The sequence below is a fragment of the Brachyhypopomus gauderio genome, chromosome 3 (assembly GCF_052324685.1).
Source record: "Brachyhypopomus gauderio isolate BG-103 chromosome 3, BGAUD_0.2, whole genome shotgun sequence".
Classification (NCBI taxonomy): Eukaryota; Metazoa; Chordata; class Actinopteri; order Gymnotiformes; family Hypopomidae; genus Brachyhypopomus; species Brachyhypopomus gauderio.
Window position 1 is genome coordinate 25,152,358 of NC_135213.1, and position 14,497 is coordinate 25,166,854.

The following is a 14,497-nucleotide window of genomic DNA, read 5'->3' on the forward strand; positions in this document are numbered from 1 at the left end:
AATGAGTTGTTCCGGGAGCGTGAGCGCCATTTGGCTAAATGTCATAGACATAAAAATGGCACAGAGTGTGTGTAATTTCCACATCGCTGGCTGCTGCTGTGCTGACCTGTGGGCTTTTACCTGATTCTCCTTGCTCTGTTTGTCTTTCTACATGTAGTGTTCCATGGCTTTGTCTGGAGATGAACTGAGAGAATCTTTTATTTTCTAATTTCTTGTCACCGTTTGAACACAGGCATTAGTTCCCATTGTGCTGCCTGTGGAAGGTGATAAACTGTACACGAACCCCCTCGGTTTGTCTTCTCACTCTCTGATCTTCAGATTATCCCGTCTAGTGGAGCTCTGGGGTGTCCTGCTAATCATCACACTGTACACACAAGCTTTGAAATTACAAATGAACTAAGGCTGTATTTCACATTAGCTAATGGAAAGATAGCCTGGATAATTATGGAAACAGCAAATGGTTTGTTTTGTAGGCCTTACTGTACGTAGAGGACATATGATTCGTTTAACTTTAAATATACTGTTTTAATGTAAGGATCATTAGAATGAATGTAAACTTAATTTATATAATTTTGGAAAACAAATTAGGGCCAGCATTCCTAGCTAAACAGAGTGCCAGACAAATATTCGTATTGTTAATACGTTAATACTGTGATGGAACCATGTCGGGGCACTAGGTGGCGCTAGGCATTGGGGCATGGTGGCATGTTTAGTCAAATCTAATGAGAGATGAATGAAAAAACAACAGTAAGTTCACCTTCACCAAAATGCCATGTTTGTCATAGCTGTGTAGCCCTGTTTTATGATGTGTCATACATAAACAAGACGCTTATTAAAACATCTGATGCAGACACTATCTGCTGTTTTTTCCCTTTGCTGAGCATTAGGCTACTAAATGTTGAGATGTTAACACCACGTAAACGTCTCTGCGTCACAGAGTTGCTAACAGTACCACAGTACTCTGTGGTAAACTGTACTCTGGTACTCGGACTGTTGATTGTTCTATCTTCATTCTCCTTCCAACAGATGGTCGCCTCAGACGGCGTTCACGAGAGCTCTCCGGTGACCGTTAACATCACAGTGATCGATGCCAATGATAACACGCCCACCTTCCCCAACGTCTCCTACAGTGTCAACGTTTACACAGACATGCAGCCTGGGGAAACAGTATTACGGGTAATCGATAACCCACTCACTGTTTTAGCAAGCAGTCCACTCTCCCAGAGTAATAGGATTAGTGGCCTCGTTTATGAAGGGCTTACGATTGGAATAATTGCGGGAGCTGTGTGTCCTGGCCGGTCCTTAGCCTGGCGGTTCTGCTGGAGTGAGTGCTGCACGCCAGCCTTCTGCCTTGTGGGCTGTTCAGTAGGTAGGAGAGTGACACACAGGAGATCTCTGCTTCAACTGACACGGACCTGCTGTAGGCGTGTTCACGTTTCACTGGTGTTAAACCCAGAGACATGCAGCAGGAACGTGACCACAGTGTTATAGAACAGATGAGTACTAGGCTGAGTATTAAAATCTTAGAATGCACAAATAGTACTTAAAATGCCAGGGGTTTTGCATTATTTACATGAAATCATTTCAAATTAAACTCACATGACCTGATGCTGTACTGAAGTATCTGAGTTATTATATGATTTACACAGGCCTTGCGGCTTTAATATCTTGATCTTAATTTGTCTCTGTTTTAATGTATTTCCTAGCACAACAAAAAAAATACTGCCTGGAAGAATATTAATATTTTCCAGCCCTAATTACTCTGCAAAAACCAGTCAGGCAGAAGAAGTGGTGGCTTTGTGAGATGCAGGTCATTGAAGCTAGCATGCGAAGCCCTACCAAAAGTAACGGAGAAGATTTGTTTTCCAGCTGACTGCAACGGACGCTGATGAAGGTCCCAATGGACTGATAAGCTACCGCATTCTTGCTGGGGCCCGGGGCCACTTCATCATTGATAACCGCACTGGGCTGATTATGGTGGCACCCGGGGTCAACCTGACCGTGGGACGTTCCTATGCTCTCACCGTCAGGGCAGAGGACAGCGCCCCTGTTGGTGAGCAGAGGTAAGTGGAGGGGAAGTAGAGATGCGCTACCACTACCAGCCACTTAATTAGAATCAGCATTGTGTTAGAGAGACCTTGTGGGTCCAGTTAGCACACTTGGTGTTAGATATCATATAGCCCTCCATCAATTTGACTGGTTTCTCTTTGCTGTATCTTTATGGATGCCGGACATCTAAAGGCCCAACAAACACTGCTGTGTCTAACAAGCGTAAATCTACAACCACTACTGCACAGACTTGAAAGTGGTTTGCCCTTCATATAACATGTGGTCAGCAGTGCTCCTGTAGTTCTGCTAAAGATATAGACAATAGCTGATGAATTGCACATGGCAACAGTACTACAGTCTGTAATTGTACTTCTGAAATGTACCTATAAGATAGATGGACCTAATAAAGTGACCAGTGTGTGTAGGTACAAGACAGGTGTTTCTAATAAAGTGGCTGATAAGTTTAAAGTGTAGTAGAAACTTGATGTCCTCTCCTGGTCCACTCTTTGATCCAGCAGTGTGAGTGTGACAGACCTCCCTCAGGACCAGCCCATCCAGGCAAACACCCCCCCCCCCCCCCCCCCCCCCAATCCATCTGGCACATGGAGAGGCCGAAATTGGAAACCTCGCTGTAACTGCGGATTCCTCTTCTCGCATCCAGCACACATCAACCTGTTTCCAGCCCCCGGGCATCCTGACAGGCTGGTGGATCAATAGAACAGCCGTCGTTCATGATGTGCCACTGTTCCAGGGGGCCGCCGCCCCAATTCCGAAGCAGGCCGGCCGCAGGTTGCAGGGCTCGGATCACAGATGCCCGCCGCCTTCCTAAAATTGACTTTGAGTTCGAAAGCATTTCCAATGAATGGGAATCACGGAGGGTTAAATGGAATATTGCAGATCACCTGAGTACAAGAGAGGAACAATGCTGAGTTTTAGATGAGAGAGTGGGGCAGCGGGTGTGTAATTGTTCGGACTGGCCAGATGGTGCTTAAATGGACAGCACGAGTGCCATCGATTTTTATATTTTTTTCCCATCACCGTTTGAAAGGTTTTACTATATGAGTGAGTTTTGACTCTGTCCAGCACCGTACTGGAACGTTCCCTGATCTAATAAAGTCATATTCATGACACTGCAGGCAACAACCTACACACTGAGGAGTATTGACTCAGCTGTGTGTGTGTGTGTGTGTGTGTGTGTGTGTGTGTGTGTGTGTGTGTGTGTGTGTGTGTGTGTGTGTGTGTGTGTGTGTACTTTTAAGTTATTTGATTGCAGCCTGTGTACACATGGAAGTCTTAGCATCCATGCAAAGTTCTTTTCAGGCCCTTGGCTGGATGAGCTTCTTAGGAACCTCGACACAGATGCTGGAATCGTGTGAATATAATTATGCACCTTAAAAAAAACCCTGGGACATTAATATATGTCATGTCTGATAGCTATAGCAGATGTTAGCTAATATTCTCTGGCATGAGCATGTCTTAATGTATTGTGCTCTGTAGTGCGAGCTACGTACTGCAGATCTGCATGGCAAGTGTCCTGGCCAATCTGGCTGACGTGCTGGTTTTGTTCCAGGAGCTCCATCACCACTGTGTACATTGAGGTGCTGCCTCCCAACAACCAGAGCCCCCCGCGATTCCCCCAGCTCCTCTACAGCCTGGAGATCAGCGAGGCCATGCGGATAGGAGCCAACCTCCTCAGCCTGCAGGTCAGAGTCACCACCCAAATGCCCCAAGTCGTGAATCGCTTGCAAAGTTGGTTTTAGTATTAAACCATGAACCCATTAGCTCCTTCTGAGTGCCTTTTTAACCAGACATTGGAATCGATTGTTCTTTGTAGAGCCGGGCTGCTTTAAGCCATCAGTTCTGTGCTCTAAGAAAGAGAGAGCTCCAGACCTCTGTGGGTGTTCCAGACTGAGCCAGGCCACAAAAACTTTAAGTACCATCAGTTTACATTGAGTTTATTTGGAGGAACTGCAGTGTCCATGTTCCAAATTAAAGTGCTGCTGCTGTGTTCTTTCCAAATGTTGAACTGGATCAGCAGGTACACAGTCACACTTCTCTCAGGAGTGGCTTGGCAGCGCTTTGGTCCTGTGTGACTGTGTAAGCGTTTGTCTCAGCGGAGGCCTCCTGCTGTTCCTCTTGGATCACACCACACGGCCACGGCCCTCCAGGTCACGCTGTGCCTCGAGCAGCAAAGCGTGCGTGTGCGGTTTTCTTTTGATCTGCTAGGAACGGGCACTTGATTTGCTTCACTAACGATCACTATTTTTGAAAGATCATACAACAACAACCAGAGCAAAGGCAAATGTAATTTTATTGGTATAAAAATAAAGGAGTCGAAATTTGAGACACATTGTTGCAAGTATGTTTGAAAACCAATAATAAACTGTCAACAAGAGTGGGATCATGTATGATGTGATTTAAAGCAATATTAATAAAGGATCAAAAAGCTATTTTAAGGTTTGTCCTGGGTCTGTCTTTTTTTGCCCCTTACAGAGATTCCTGATCTTTTTTTTTTTACCTGCTTTCAGTGGACTTTCCTTATGTGCATATACCATAAAGCTGAATATTATAGTACTGAGCTTGAACTTTAGAGAGCAGATCATGATCTTTGTTCTACGAGTGTGCTGCAGAGTTTCTACTGGAGCACACCCTCGTGGGAACCCAGCTAGGCAAGTAACTGACTTACTGTTACATGAAAGTGCCGCGTGTCTTTTTGCAGGCAACAGACCGTGAAAGGGATCCTATTACGTACAGCATCCAGAGCGGAGATCCTGACAGCATCTTTGAACTCGACCCAACGTAAGCTCCCTTTGAAAGGTTTCACAAAAGTTTTTGTTTTACCAAGTGGATTTGGCTTTGCAGAGAACACTGATATTGTAATGTTGAGCTCTTTGCATCCGCACTCTCTTCAGCGTGTAGGGCAGAGATCCCATAAGCCATAGCAAAGCTAAGTGTTTTGTTAATTGATGTGATCCCAGTGTGAGGTGAGTTTCCTCTGAGTGTTCAACATCAATGTAACACGCAGAGGAAACTTTGTGCAATTGGTTATTGTTTGTCTTATAAAAAAATCCTTACCTACTAAACATGGCTTGCTTTAACCATGTTTTGTCAACAACTCCAAGTTATTTATTTATTTTTTACTGAGCACACTGTGTGGTATATTCTTACATTATTCTTTTTTAACTCATGTGTTATGATTTGCACACATTAATTAAGTAATTACTTCATTTCTAATGAGTTAATTAGTCAGGGTCAGTTTTGTATGCTGTGAACACTGCTTTAGCTAAGCGACTGCTTACTTGAGGTTCTTTACTTTGGTCTCCTCTTTGCTGCAAATACAACTATTACAAGTACTTGTATGATTACAATTGTACAGTTGATTGTTAAATTAACTTTCCCAAGCTCAGACACATTTGATTATGAAATGAAGAGTTGAGAAACTCCTTTGTAAACCATCAACTCTCTCCACTGTAGGCCACACTTTATCTTTCACAAACCATTCATACGCATAAGCAATAACATGAATAAATACAGTAATTCCTTTATTTCTAGGAAGCGGGCTTACACATATTTGTTTCTTCCCCAGACACTCTTTACAGAATTTGCATTTGCTTTTGGTGAAAAACATTGATGCATTCATAAGATGAAGACTTTCTTTTATTTATTTCCTGTGTACCAAAGACAGAGTCAGATATATTATATTACTGTAATATAAGAAATGGCTGTCCATTATTTCTTTAGAAATAAACCTCTCATATTCTGCCATGTTGTGGTTCCACAGGCTGTTCTGGCCACCTCCCACCTCCTTGCTTTTGAACATGCAGACATGCTCTGAACTACCAAAGATAGGAAATTGCGAACGTTATAAAATATTAATAAGCCTGAGCCATTGGAAGGTCTTCGGTAAGCAGCAAGTAGGGGATGAGCTGCTGACTAACGGCAGAGCCCCAGGCTCCCAGGCCCTGTTCTCTCACTGCTGCCTCTATGCTGAGGGTGGCCGCCACTCCAAAAAGGTTTTATGCAAGAGCTCAAGAAATCCACATGTTCTGCGAAAGGTACCTCGAGGCGTCTCTAAACGCATGTTAGTGTTTACTTTACAAAGAGGAAACACACACGCTTGACAGTGATGGACGAAAAAATAAAAAACACAAACATGTCTTCTGCAAGAAAGTTTCATCGGAGTTTCCACTGCTTTGAGTCTGTAGAACCAGTGCTATGGATAGCTGACAGGGTCACATATAGGGCGGTTAGAGGCACTCTAAGCTGCCACCACCCTCCACCCCAGCACCCCACCACACCCCAGCACCCCACTCCCTCTCACCTCCACAGACTCTGAAATCAAATAAATGGAGGAACCTCTGCCTAATACAGGCTTTTGACGGATTCCCAGATAACTACACCTCATTCCCCCCCAGGGTCCTATTAGTCATTCAGAGTGCCAAAATCATCCCTCATTCATGCTTCATTTTATCTGCGTTTACAGCTACTGCTTAGAATAATCATGATTGTTTCATCTTCATCAGTAATCATTACTGTTGATGTTATATAATGGGGAACAAAGAATCTTAGCAAGATTTGTGTGTGTGTGACAGATAGTACTCTGTTTGAATAGATGATACATACATAAGGTTCCTGAAATCTTGAGGATGCCATCTTGCCTTTATTTGTTTGGAATCAACAATAAGTGCCTGTCAGCACCGGGTCCAATGTGTTCTGGGAGCTAAGAGCCTTTGTCTGAGAACCGTGTCATCTCTCAAACTTTTCCATTTCATCTTTGCGCTAATTGAAAAGACAAGATGTGAAATACTGCACATGAGTGCAGCTCTCAAGACTTGCAACCTGCCCGATCAACAAAACATTACGCAGGGTTAGGTTACAAGCCCAACCTTTTCCATATAATCATCTGCCAAACCAAACTGCAGTATGTTGTAAATACTATATAACTTCATTACCAGCAGTGCAGTATTGCCAGAGTGATTTGTAAGCCTACAAACTATTCTGCATCTTGCCAGAATGAGGAGCTATGGGAGAACAATTACTATATTTTCAATTTTTCTGTGGCCCACGAGGAGCCTGTGGCTATAGTCTGATTTAGCTGTTCATAATGATGAGCTTTGCTGGCAGAGAATTTTACAAATGATTAATGCGTTGCCTTGGTGCCTTTTATTGTAGAAGAAATGAGTCAATCCCACATTTTACAGAGTAATCTTTTTTCTTTTACCTTCACCATTTTTGTACAATGTGCAGTTTTATTACTATATATATATATTAGTGGTGGGCATAGATTAATTTTTTTAATCTAGATTAATCTCACTGAAATCTTGAAATTAATCTAGATTAATCTATATTAAAATGGCTCATATGCGTGCTACCCAAGTAAGTAGTCTTTGAGATAGGGTTTCTTAATACAGAGGGTGCATTAGACCAGGGGCTCATCTCCTGTTTCCAAAATGCATCAATGACTGCTTGAGAAAGCTGTTCTACTTTGATACTTGAAGAAAAAAACATGCTCAATAAAATGTAGGCTACTCGTGTTCAACGGTTTATTCAGTTAAACATGAATTTGTAAGCCTACATACTGTACATTAAAAGGGGTTGATAACATGTTTATTCAGCTAAACATGATATTTGAAATGTAAGCCAACATTTAGTACATTTAACCTCACGGACGTAATTTGGGGGTGACTTTTTCAAAAGCCGCTTTTGGTCCTCTGTAGTTTTAACGGTTAAAAAGAAATATTTAAATAGCGATGAATCTAGCGCTAGGACCATGCAGAAAACGACCGCTCCGAGCTCCGATCCGGTAACATTTTACGTTCCTAAAAATGAATTTTCCATAAAGCAAACCTGGCGACTTCGTGGCTGCATCCATGTAAACACACGTACGATTTGTAATTCACAGGTTTGAAAACTCGTTCTTGCCCCTACTGTGCAATTTGGTTAGGAATACAGCCGAGCTAAACTATCAAGTTGAAAGTCATCATAGTTTGCTTACCCATTTTGACTCAGTTCCCAACCCAACTTTAAGAATAGATTAACGGCGATAATTTTTATATCGCCTGATAAGAGTATCAAATTAACGAACGCCGTTAACGCCATTAACGGCCCACCACTAATATATATATATATATATATATATATATATATATATATATATATATATATATATATATATTAAACATTTAAACTCTTATCTACTTGTCCCACATGCGTTGCTGATGAGCTCCAGCTTGCTTTGGTGCTATTTCTGAACTGTGAGAGCAGGCCCTGTGTGTCATGTCTGTCGTGTCTGTGTTTTGCAGGCAGGGCGTGCTGCTTCTGGCAAAGCCGATGGACAGGGAGCACATGGACCAGTACACACTTACTGTCACTGCCTCCGACGGCAGGGCAGACGGGGTAAGGTCCCTCGCGTGGTCGAGCCGGTTGAGGAGGAGAGCTGAGGAGGAGAATCCTGCCTACAAAGGAGTCATGGAGGCCAGTTTGAGTGTGGCACTGCGAGACCAAATACAGCTGTGTTTTCCAAAAGCTCTGTAGAGTTAGGTGCATGCTAGCAGATAGAGAAAGGAAGCAAAGCCATCCTCGTTTTACTGTCCTGAATCGATCGTTGCACATTGGAGCTGGTAAGAAGCTGAACCCAGTCTGAACCCTAGACCTGACGCTGAGGGCTCTGTCAGAAATACTGTAGTAGGCTCCTGCATGGCCTTTCTTGACTAAACCCCTGTGGAAAGGTCCATGCTGTACATTCAGATGCCCCAGGCTCAGTGCTTGGCTCTCAGTCCTTTTCCTCAGTTCTTGGGCCCTGACTAGGCATTCTCTAAGTGGCCCTCTCAGAGGACCCACAGTGATTGATCTGAATAGCTGTGGCGAGAGGTGTATCTCACCGCGGAGCGATTATGCTGCAATGATGGAGATAAATGAGCTCAGCGTGCTTTTTTCTTAATTACGGAGCTCGTTCCCTCACCGAGCTGCCGTCACGGGAAAGCCCAACTCTCTTGTGCACTAGCTTCGTCTTCCATAGCAACATAGAATAACAGTGTCATTACACCTCAGGTTTAGCGTCAGTTTCCAAGGGCATTCGGCTAATAGCCTCACCTGCATCCTTGATATTGCACCTGCTATGGGGGGCGGCAAGATATTTCTACAATCTGGAAAAAAAGCACTCTCCTCTCACCTCTGGCTTGTTGAAGCAGCAGCCTGACAGCAGATTTATCCCGTCAGGAGCTCAGGAGACGAGCGCTTTGGCATCTTTCAGTACCACTTTAACACAGTCGTACTGTGACCTTTATGGAAAATGATTACAAATTCTCCACTCCTCCCATGCACTACTGACTGAATAACCACTGCAGTTTAATCAGAGTGTACCTTAATTGGCCAAAACTGCAACCCAGGTTTTTCCCTTTGATTGCTTGAGAGAGGAGCTGATACATCGAGACCTCATGAAAAATGATAAATTTATGAAAAAAGTTATCTCTCTCTCTTTCTCTCCATCTTTTTATCTTTTTTCTTCCACCCTCTCTCCTTGACAGTTACTGCAACTCTCTTACCATTCCCTGACCTTGTTGCCTTTATGTACAGCTAAGGACACCAAGGAAAGGTTTGACATGTCCGTTGTGGTTGAGGTGAGCATCTGCAGACCAGAGAGGTCTTTGAAATGCAGTGACCTTTCTTAAACCACTTGGTCATTAGCCAATTTAATAAACACACCTTCCTAGAATGCTCAGGAGGCCGGATAAGAACTGGGGACATCCTGGAGATGTCCTGGCTCGGCTCGGCTATTTGACCTTCACTCTATGGCAGCTGACCCAGGTGTCTTGAGAAGTGATCGTGGCCCAAGATATCCCTGTTGGAGCCTGAGGCCAGATCCTAGGAGGTGACTCGGGGCCCAGGAGACGAGTCAGGGCCCAGGAAACGACTCACAGCCAAGAAGATGACTCAGGGCCCAGGAGACAAATCAGGGCCCAGGAGGAAACTCAGGGCCATGCACCCCTCCCCCAACCACACCTGTCAGTCTTGCTTGGATTTTCTAGCTTCTGTTTAGGACTTGGATGTAAATGCATGAGGCGTTCAACCTCCCACTGTGAGGGGGAGAGATCACTTTGAATGGTCTTCCTTTAGCTGCCTTGGTGAAGGGAGCCCACCTAGATGCCACAGCATCAATGACAAACCCTGTGCTAGCCTCACGCTAACCCTTATGTTGACTCAGCAGGCTATAAAGCTCATGAAAGATTTACGATGACAATCTGTCGAAGACACTGCCATTTGAACCTTGAACACAGATCTCTCCATGGCAGTGAAGGAGCATTGAATAATTTATGGGATTTTCCATTGCCCTTATCACTTAACCCTGTGGGGCCAGTGTCCCTGTGGGGCCAGTTTTTTTCATGGACATGATGAGATGGGCAGTAGCAGCCACGGGTCCTAGCATACGACATGAAAGTATGTAGTGCAGACTGAGGCTCGAGAGTCTCTGGTGATGGTGGTGGTGGTTGTGGTGGTGGACGAGGGGTTGGTTCAAGGGAGCGTATCTGGTTCAGACACCTGGTTCCTTGCAGTCAACTAATGGTGCCCCGGGCTTGTCTGATGGTTGGCACCTTTGATCTGAATCTGGAGCTTAACTTGGTCCTCCTGGGAAGTCAAGCTAATATGTAGGAGCTTACGTCTGTTCCAATGCTCAGTCTGAGGCCTAGTTTTTGAAAGGTTTTAGGGTTAGGTTTAGGGTTAGGGTTAGGGGTAGAGCATAGTGCTGTTTTCTCTGCTTTATCACATGAGGATGAATCAGCTTGATGGAATTAAGTGAGAGGAGACAACATTAAGCTTCAGTATTCTCACTTCTCTACAGGGCACTGTAGTGTGACATTTCTGGAACTGTAGAACACTGTGTCCATACTTGCCAGACATATATTATACTCACCAGATCAATTTATAAAGAATGGTGGAACATTGATTCAATATCTCTAGAGATTTCAATAAACAAGAACTGACAATGAGTCTTATTTTGATATGTCTTTTGTTATGGCTTCTAATTCCTGTTACAGTAGACAAGATAAAGCTTCATATTCATAGCAAGTAGATCATTTCAGTAATCAAAGCCACACCGACTCTACAATCTCACTGACAGGGCCTAATTGGTCTGGACGAGAATCCCAGGTACCATGACAAACATAATTTGAAGAGAGTGCTGTTAGGGCCGGTGGCAACAATGTTCCGGCACCTGATTCCATCAGATTCATCCGTGGTTCTCAGTAGCTGGATCTTCTGAGAAAGCAGTCTCTGCATAACCACTGCCAGCTCTGATCAGCTGTTCTGTTTAGTGTTCTAAAAAATTTTACTGGTGTCAGAAAGTGGAAACAAAATCTAGCTTGCCTGCTGCTTGTGTAAGTAGGCAGTAACTGAGTAAGATAAAAGCTCCCCATGTTCTGATGACACATAAGTGGACTCACCAATACTTAAGCCATTTATGTGCAACTGGGGCGCAGTGTTCTTTATGCTAAAGCAGCTGACTGCAGAATTAATGTCTGTGGTTACCTCTAAAAAGGTAAATGTCATTTTATGCATATGGTTGTCCTGATTAAACCTCAGTTAATGCTCAGGGTAACATAACAACTCTGCAGACAACATGGCAACAGGGTGTTTTGTTTGTGACTCTCCTGCTTCTGTCTTGTGCTAAGCTAACACTAATGTCTTGTCTCTTTTGTGGTATTTTTTTGGTTAAGCATGCTTGTGATGAAGACCGTGCACTTTCAGGAGTTGGTCATTGTTACTAGATTATCCTCAACCTCCCCCCCAGCAAGAGTCTATATGGATGCTGCTGTTTTCTGCCGACGATCCAGTCTCCAAACATGCTAATTTGGCCAACAGCTGCAGAAATCTTTCATTAGGCTCTATTCACAGCTTGATAATGAATACAAATATGTTATCAATTTGGCTAGATCAGCGTAAATTAATCAGTGGAAGGGGATATTTGTTTATGAAAGCAAACACTGGCCCCCACCAGGCAGACATGAAATTAATCTCATTGAACAGTTAAAGGGTCGTATTTATTCACATGCTGTCTGCTTGACTCTCATACAGCTTTATCACTCAAATCACTCGTCCCTCATATACATATTGTTTATTCTGTCTAAATCTAATGGTACCTTTTTATCAAATGAAATGAGGTTCTGACTCTCTTCTGTTTCCAGACTTCGACTGCAACAGTCAGTGTACTGGTAACCGACATCAACGATAACGACCCGGTGTTCGATTCTCAGCTGCCCCGAAATCTCACTGTTCTGGAGGAGCAGGCTAATGCGTTCGTGGGTCAAGTAAAGGTAACCCCACCTCCACTCCCTCCCATTTCAAAGCCACGCCTTCCAGTCTGGTGCACCAGTACAGAGCAACTCATTTGTCTGAAGAAACCCCAAACACCTCACCCTGCCTCACGGTTCATTGAGCAGAGCCTCTCCTCTTCATGTGGCTGTCCTCTCAGTCCCTTCATGTGGCTGTCCTCTCAGTCCCTGCCCCTCTTATCAAACTTTCTGCTATGTTGTATATGATTTCCCAATTACAGAAATGTAATTGGTCACCTTTGGGGACATTCCACATTAAGTTCCTTTGTTAAACTACAAGGAATAGTAATTAGTGGTTTGATTAATAGAGGCTTTGCTTTGTCAGAAGAGTAATCACAGTGTACCATGGGCAGATGACGAGGTGGGGGGGGGGGTGTCTTTTTGTTCTCTCAGCTTTTTCTGATTAGTTTGAACTCCAGGGAGATGTCACTGGGCTCATCCAGGAACCTCTTCAGATGTTCCCCTTTTGGTTTTGTTTTCCTCTTATGTCACATGTTTTTGTGTGTGTGTGTGTGTGTGTGTGTGTGTGTGTGTGTGTGTGTGTCAAGGAGCACGCTGCCATAAGTTGCATTGCCTGTTCCACTCAAGTCTTGGTGCTTGCTTGGAGACCCAAATAGCTCACGTCATATACACGTCCCTCCTAGAGCGTGATCTTGTCTGTCATCTTCGGCAGCAAAAGCACTTGAGAATCCTCTGTGCACCACATATTTGAAACAAAACCAAAAGATTCTGCCTCGGAGGGCAGAAGTCACAGAGAGGCAACAAAGGCTATTTACTGTAAATTACAAAAAGGAAGATACATCAAGAAAGAGGTTGCCAGATCTCTGCATAAATGGGCAGCTGGGTGAATGGATGAAGGTTGGAGGAGACACAGTGACTGGACCCGGGTTTGCCTCGAGGTGTGTCCTTTTAAGTAGCTCTGGCTGTGCCTGATATGGGGGCAAGACAGAGAGAGGTTGGTGACTGTCCTGCGACTCACGCACACTGAAGCTGGCAGAGGCCTTTTTATACCGCTGCCTTAACTGGTACCACCTGCCATAGTAGCAACCGTTAGCGACAGACCGTGTTGTGGTCACTCCAGCTACACATGCTTGGGGCCATCCACACCAATGCTGGATTATCTCTCCTGGGTTGTTTCAGCACCTTGGCCGGCGCCCGCAGACTCCAGATACTCACAGAGACTTGAGTACAAAAGTCAAACTTACATACACTGAAAATGTCACCCCCCCCCATTCATCCCCACCTCTACTTGCAAATTAGTTTTTCACATGGTAGATTTCTTGAATGTAGTGCCCATCATCCAATTAGCCACGTGGCATCGTGGGTTGCCATGGCGAGCACCTTTTTTGTTTCGATACGGCATGTACGTGTGGCTGCAGTCTGATGTGGGCTTTATTATCTAAAGACCATTTGCTTTGCTTTGATCTTTTACTTTTTTTGATTTCTTTGATTGTCAACACGCGTGCTCTGCGTTTAAATTCTTGAAGAAACATCTATATACAGATTATTAACAACTATGCCGGTGTACTTGTCTGTGTCCTGTCAGAACCAGCACAATTATGATTTGATGCACACAGCTGCAAGATGAATAACTGCTAGATGAATAAGCACTAATTGGGACCCTGTCCTGTTAGCATCTATTATTTGCCTAATAACATAGTCCTCATTGAGCATTGGACACATTTAGCTACATTTCAGCTGTGTTCTCTTGTTTCCCTTTTATCTTTAAGGGTATCAGGGGTGTTGTACAATTGACTGCCCTTCCTGACAGGACGTGACCTCAGTGGCTCATCCCGCATGCAGCCGCGTCGTCCCGTGATGTATGGTGCAGGAATATATACAGCATGCCTACATAAGGCCTTAATTAAATTTACATTGATTACTGCGAAGACGAATGTTTTCATTATTGGCTCCTGCTTGGTTCGGAGTAGAATAAAAAACAGCCTCAAATTTCTTTTTTTTTGTTCTCCTGTACAAGGGAGGAAAAGCTACATGTCACAAAAAAGTAAAAGACGTGACAAAAAGTAAATAACAGGAGGGCAGAAATCCTTTGATTCTTCATAGCGTGTATTGTTTTCTGACACGAATTACCTCAGCAGATCTAACTTTTAACTGGTCTC

At 43.9% G+C, this 14,497-nt stretch overlaps 1 protein-coding gene across 4 annotated transcripts in view; it reads left to right on the top strand.

Moving 5' to 3' along the window:
- Positions 1 to 14,497, top strand: part of pcdh15b (protocadherin-related 15b) — a 139,680-nt gene that overhangs the window by 74,459 nt on the left and 50,724 nt on the right. For all 4 annotated transcript variants that reach the window (XR_013130091.1, XR_013130092.1, XM_077000628.1 and 1 more), the window contains 6 exons: positions 1,027 to 1,176; positions 1,870 to 2,063; positions 3,620 to 3,752; positions 4,769 to 4,848; positions 8,352 to 8,445; positions 12,231 to 12,359. Coding sequence is in view for 2 of the 4 variants with exons in the window: in XM_077000628.1 (XP_076856743.1) it covers positions 1,027 to 1,176; positions 1,870 to 2,063; positions 3,620 to 3,752; positions 4,769 to 4,848; positions 8,352 to 8,445; positions 12,231 to 12,359 (780 nt within the window). In the remaining 2 variants the exon portion in view is untranslated. The remainder of the gene's footprint in view (positions 1 to 1,026; positions 1,177 to 1,869; positions 2,064 to 3,619; positions 3,753 to 4,768; positions 4,849 to 8,351; positions 8,446 to 12,230; positions 12,360 to 14,497) is intronic.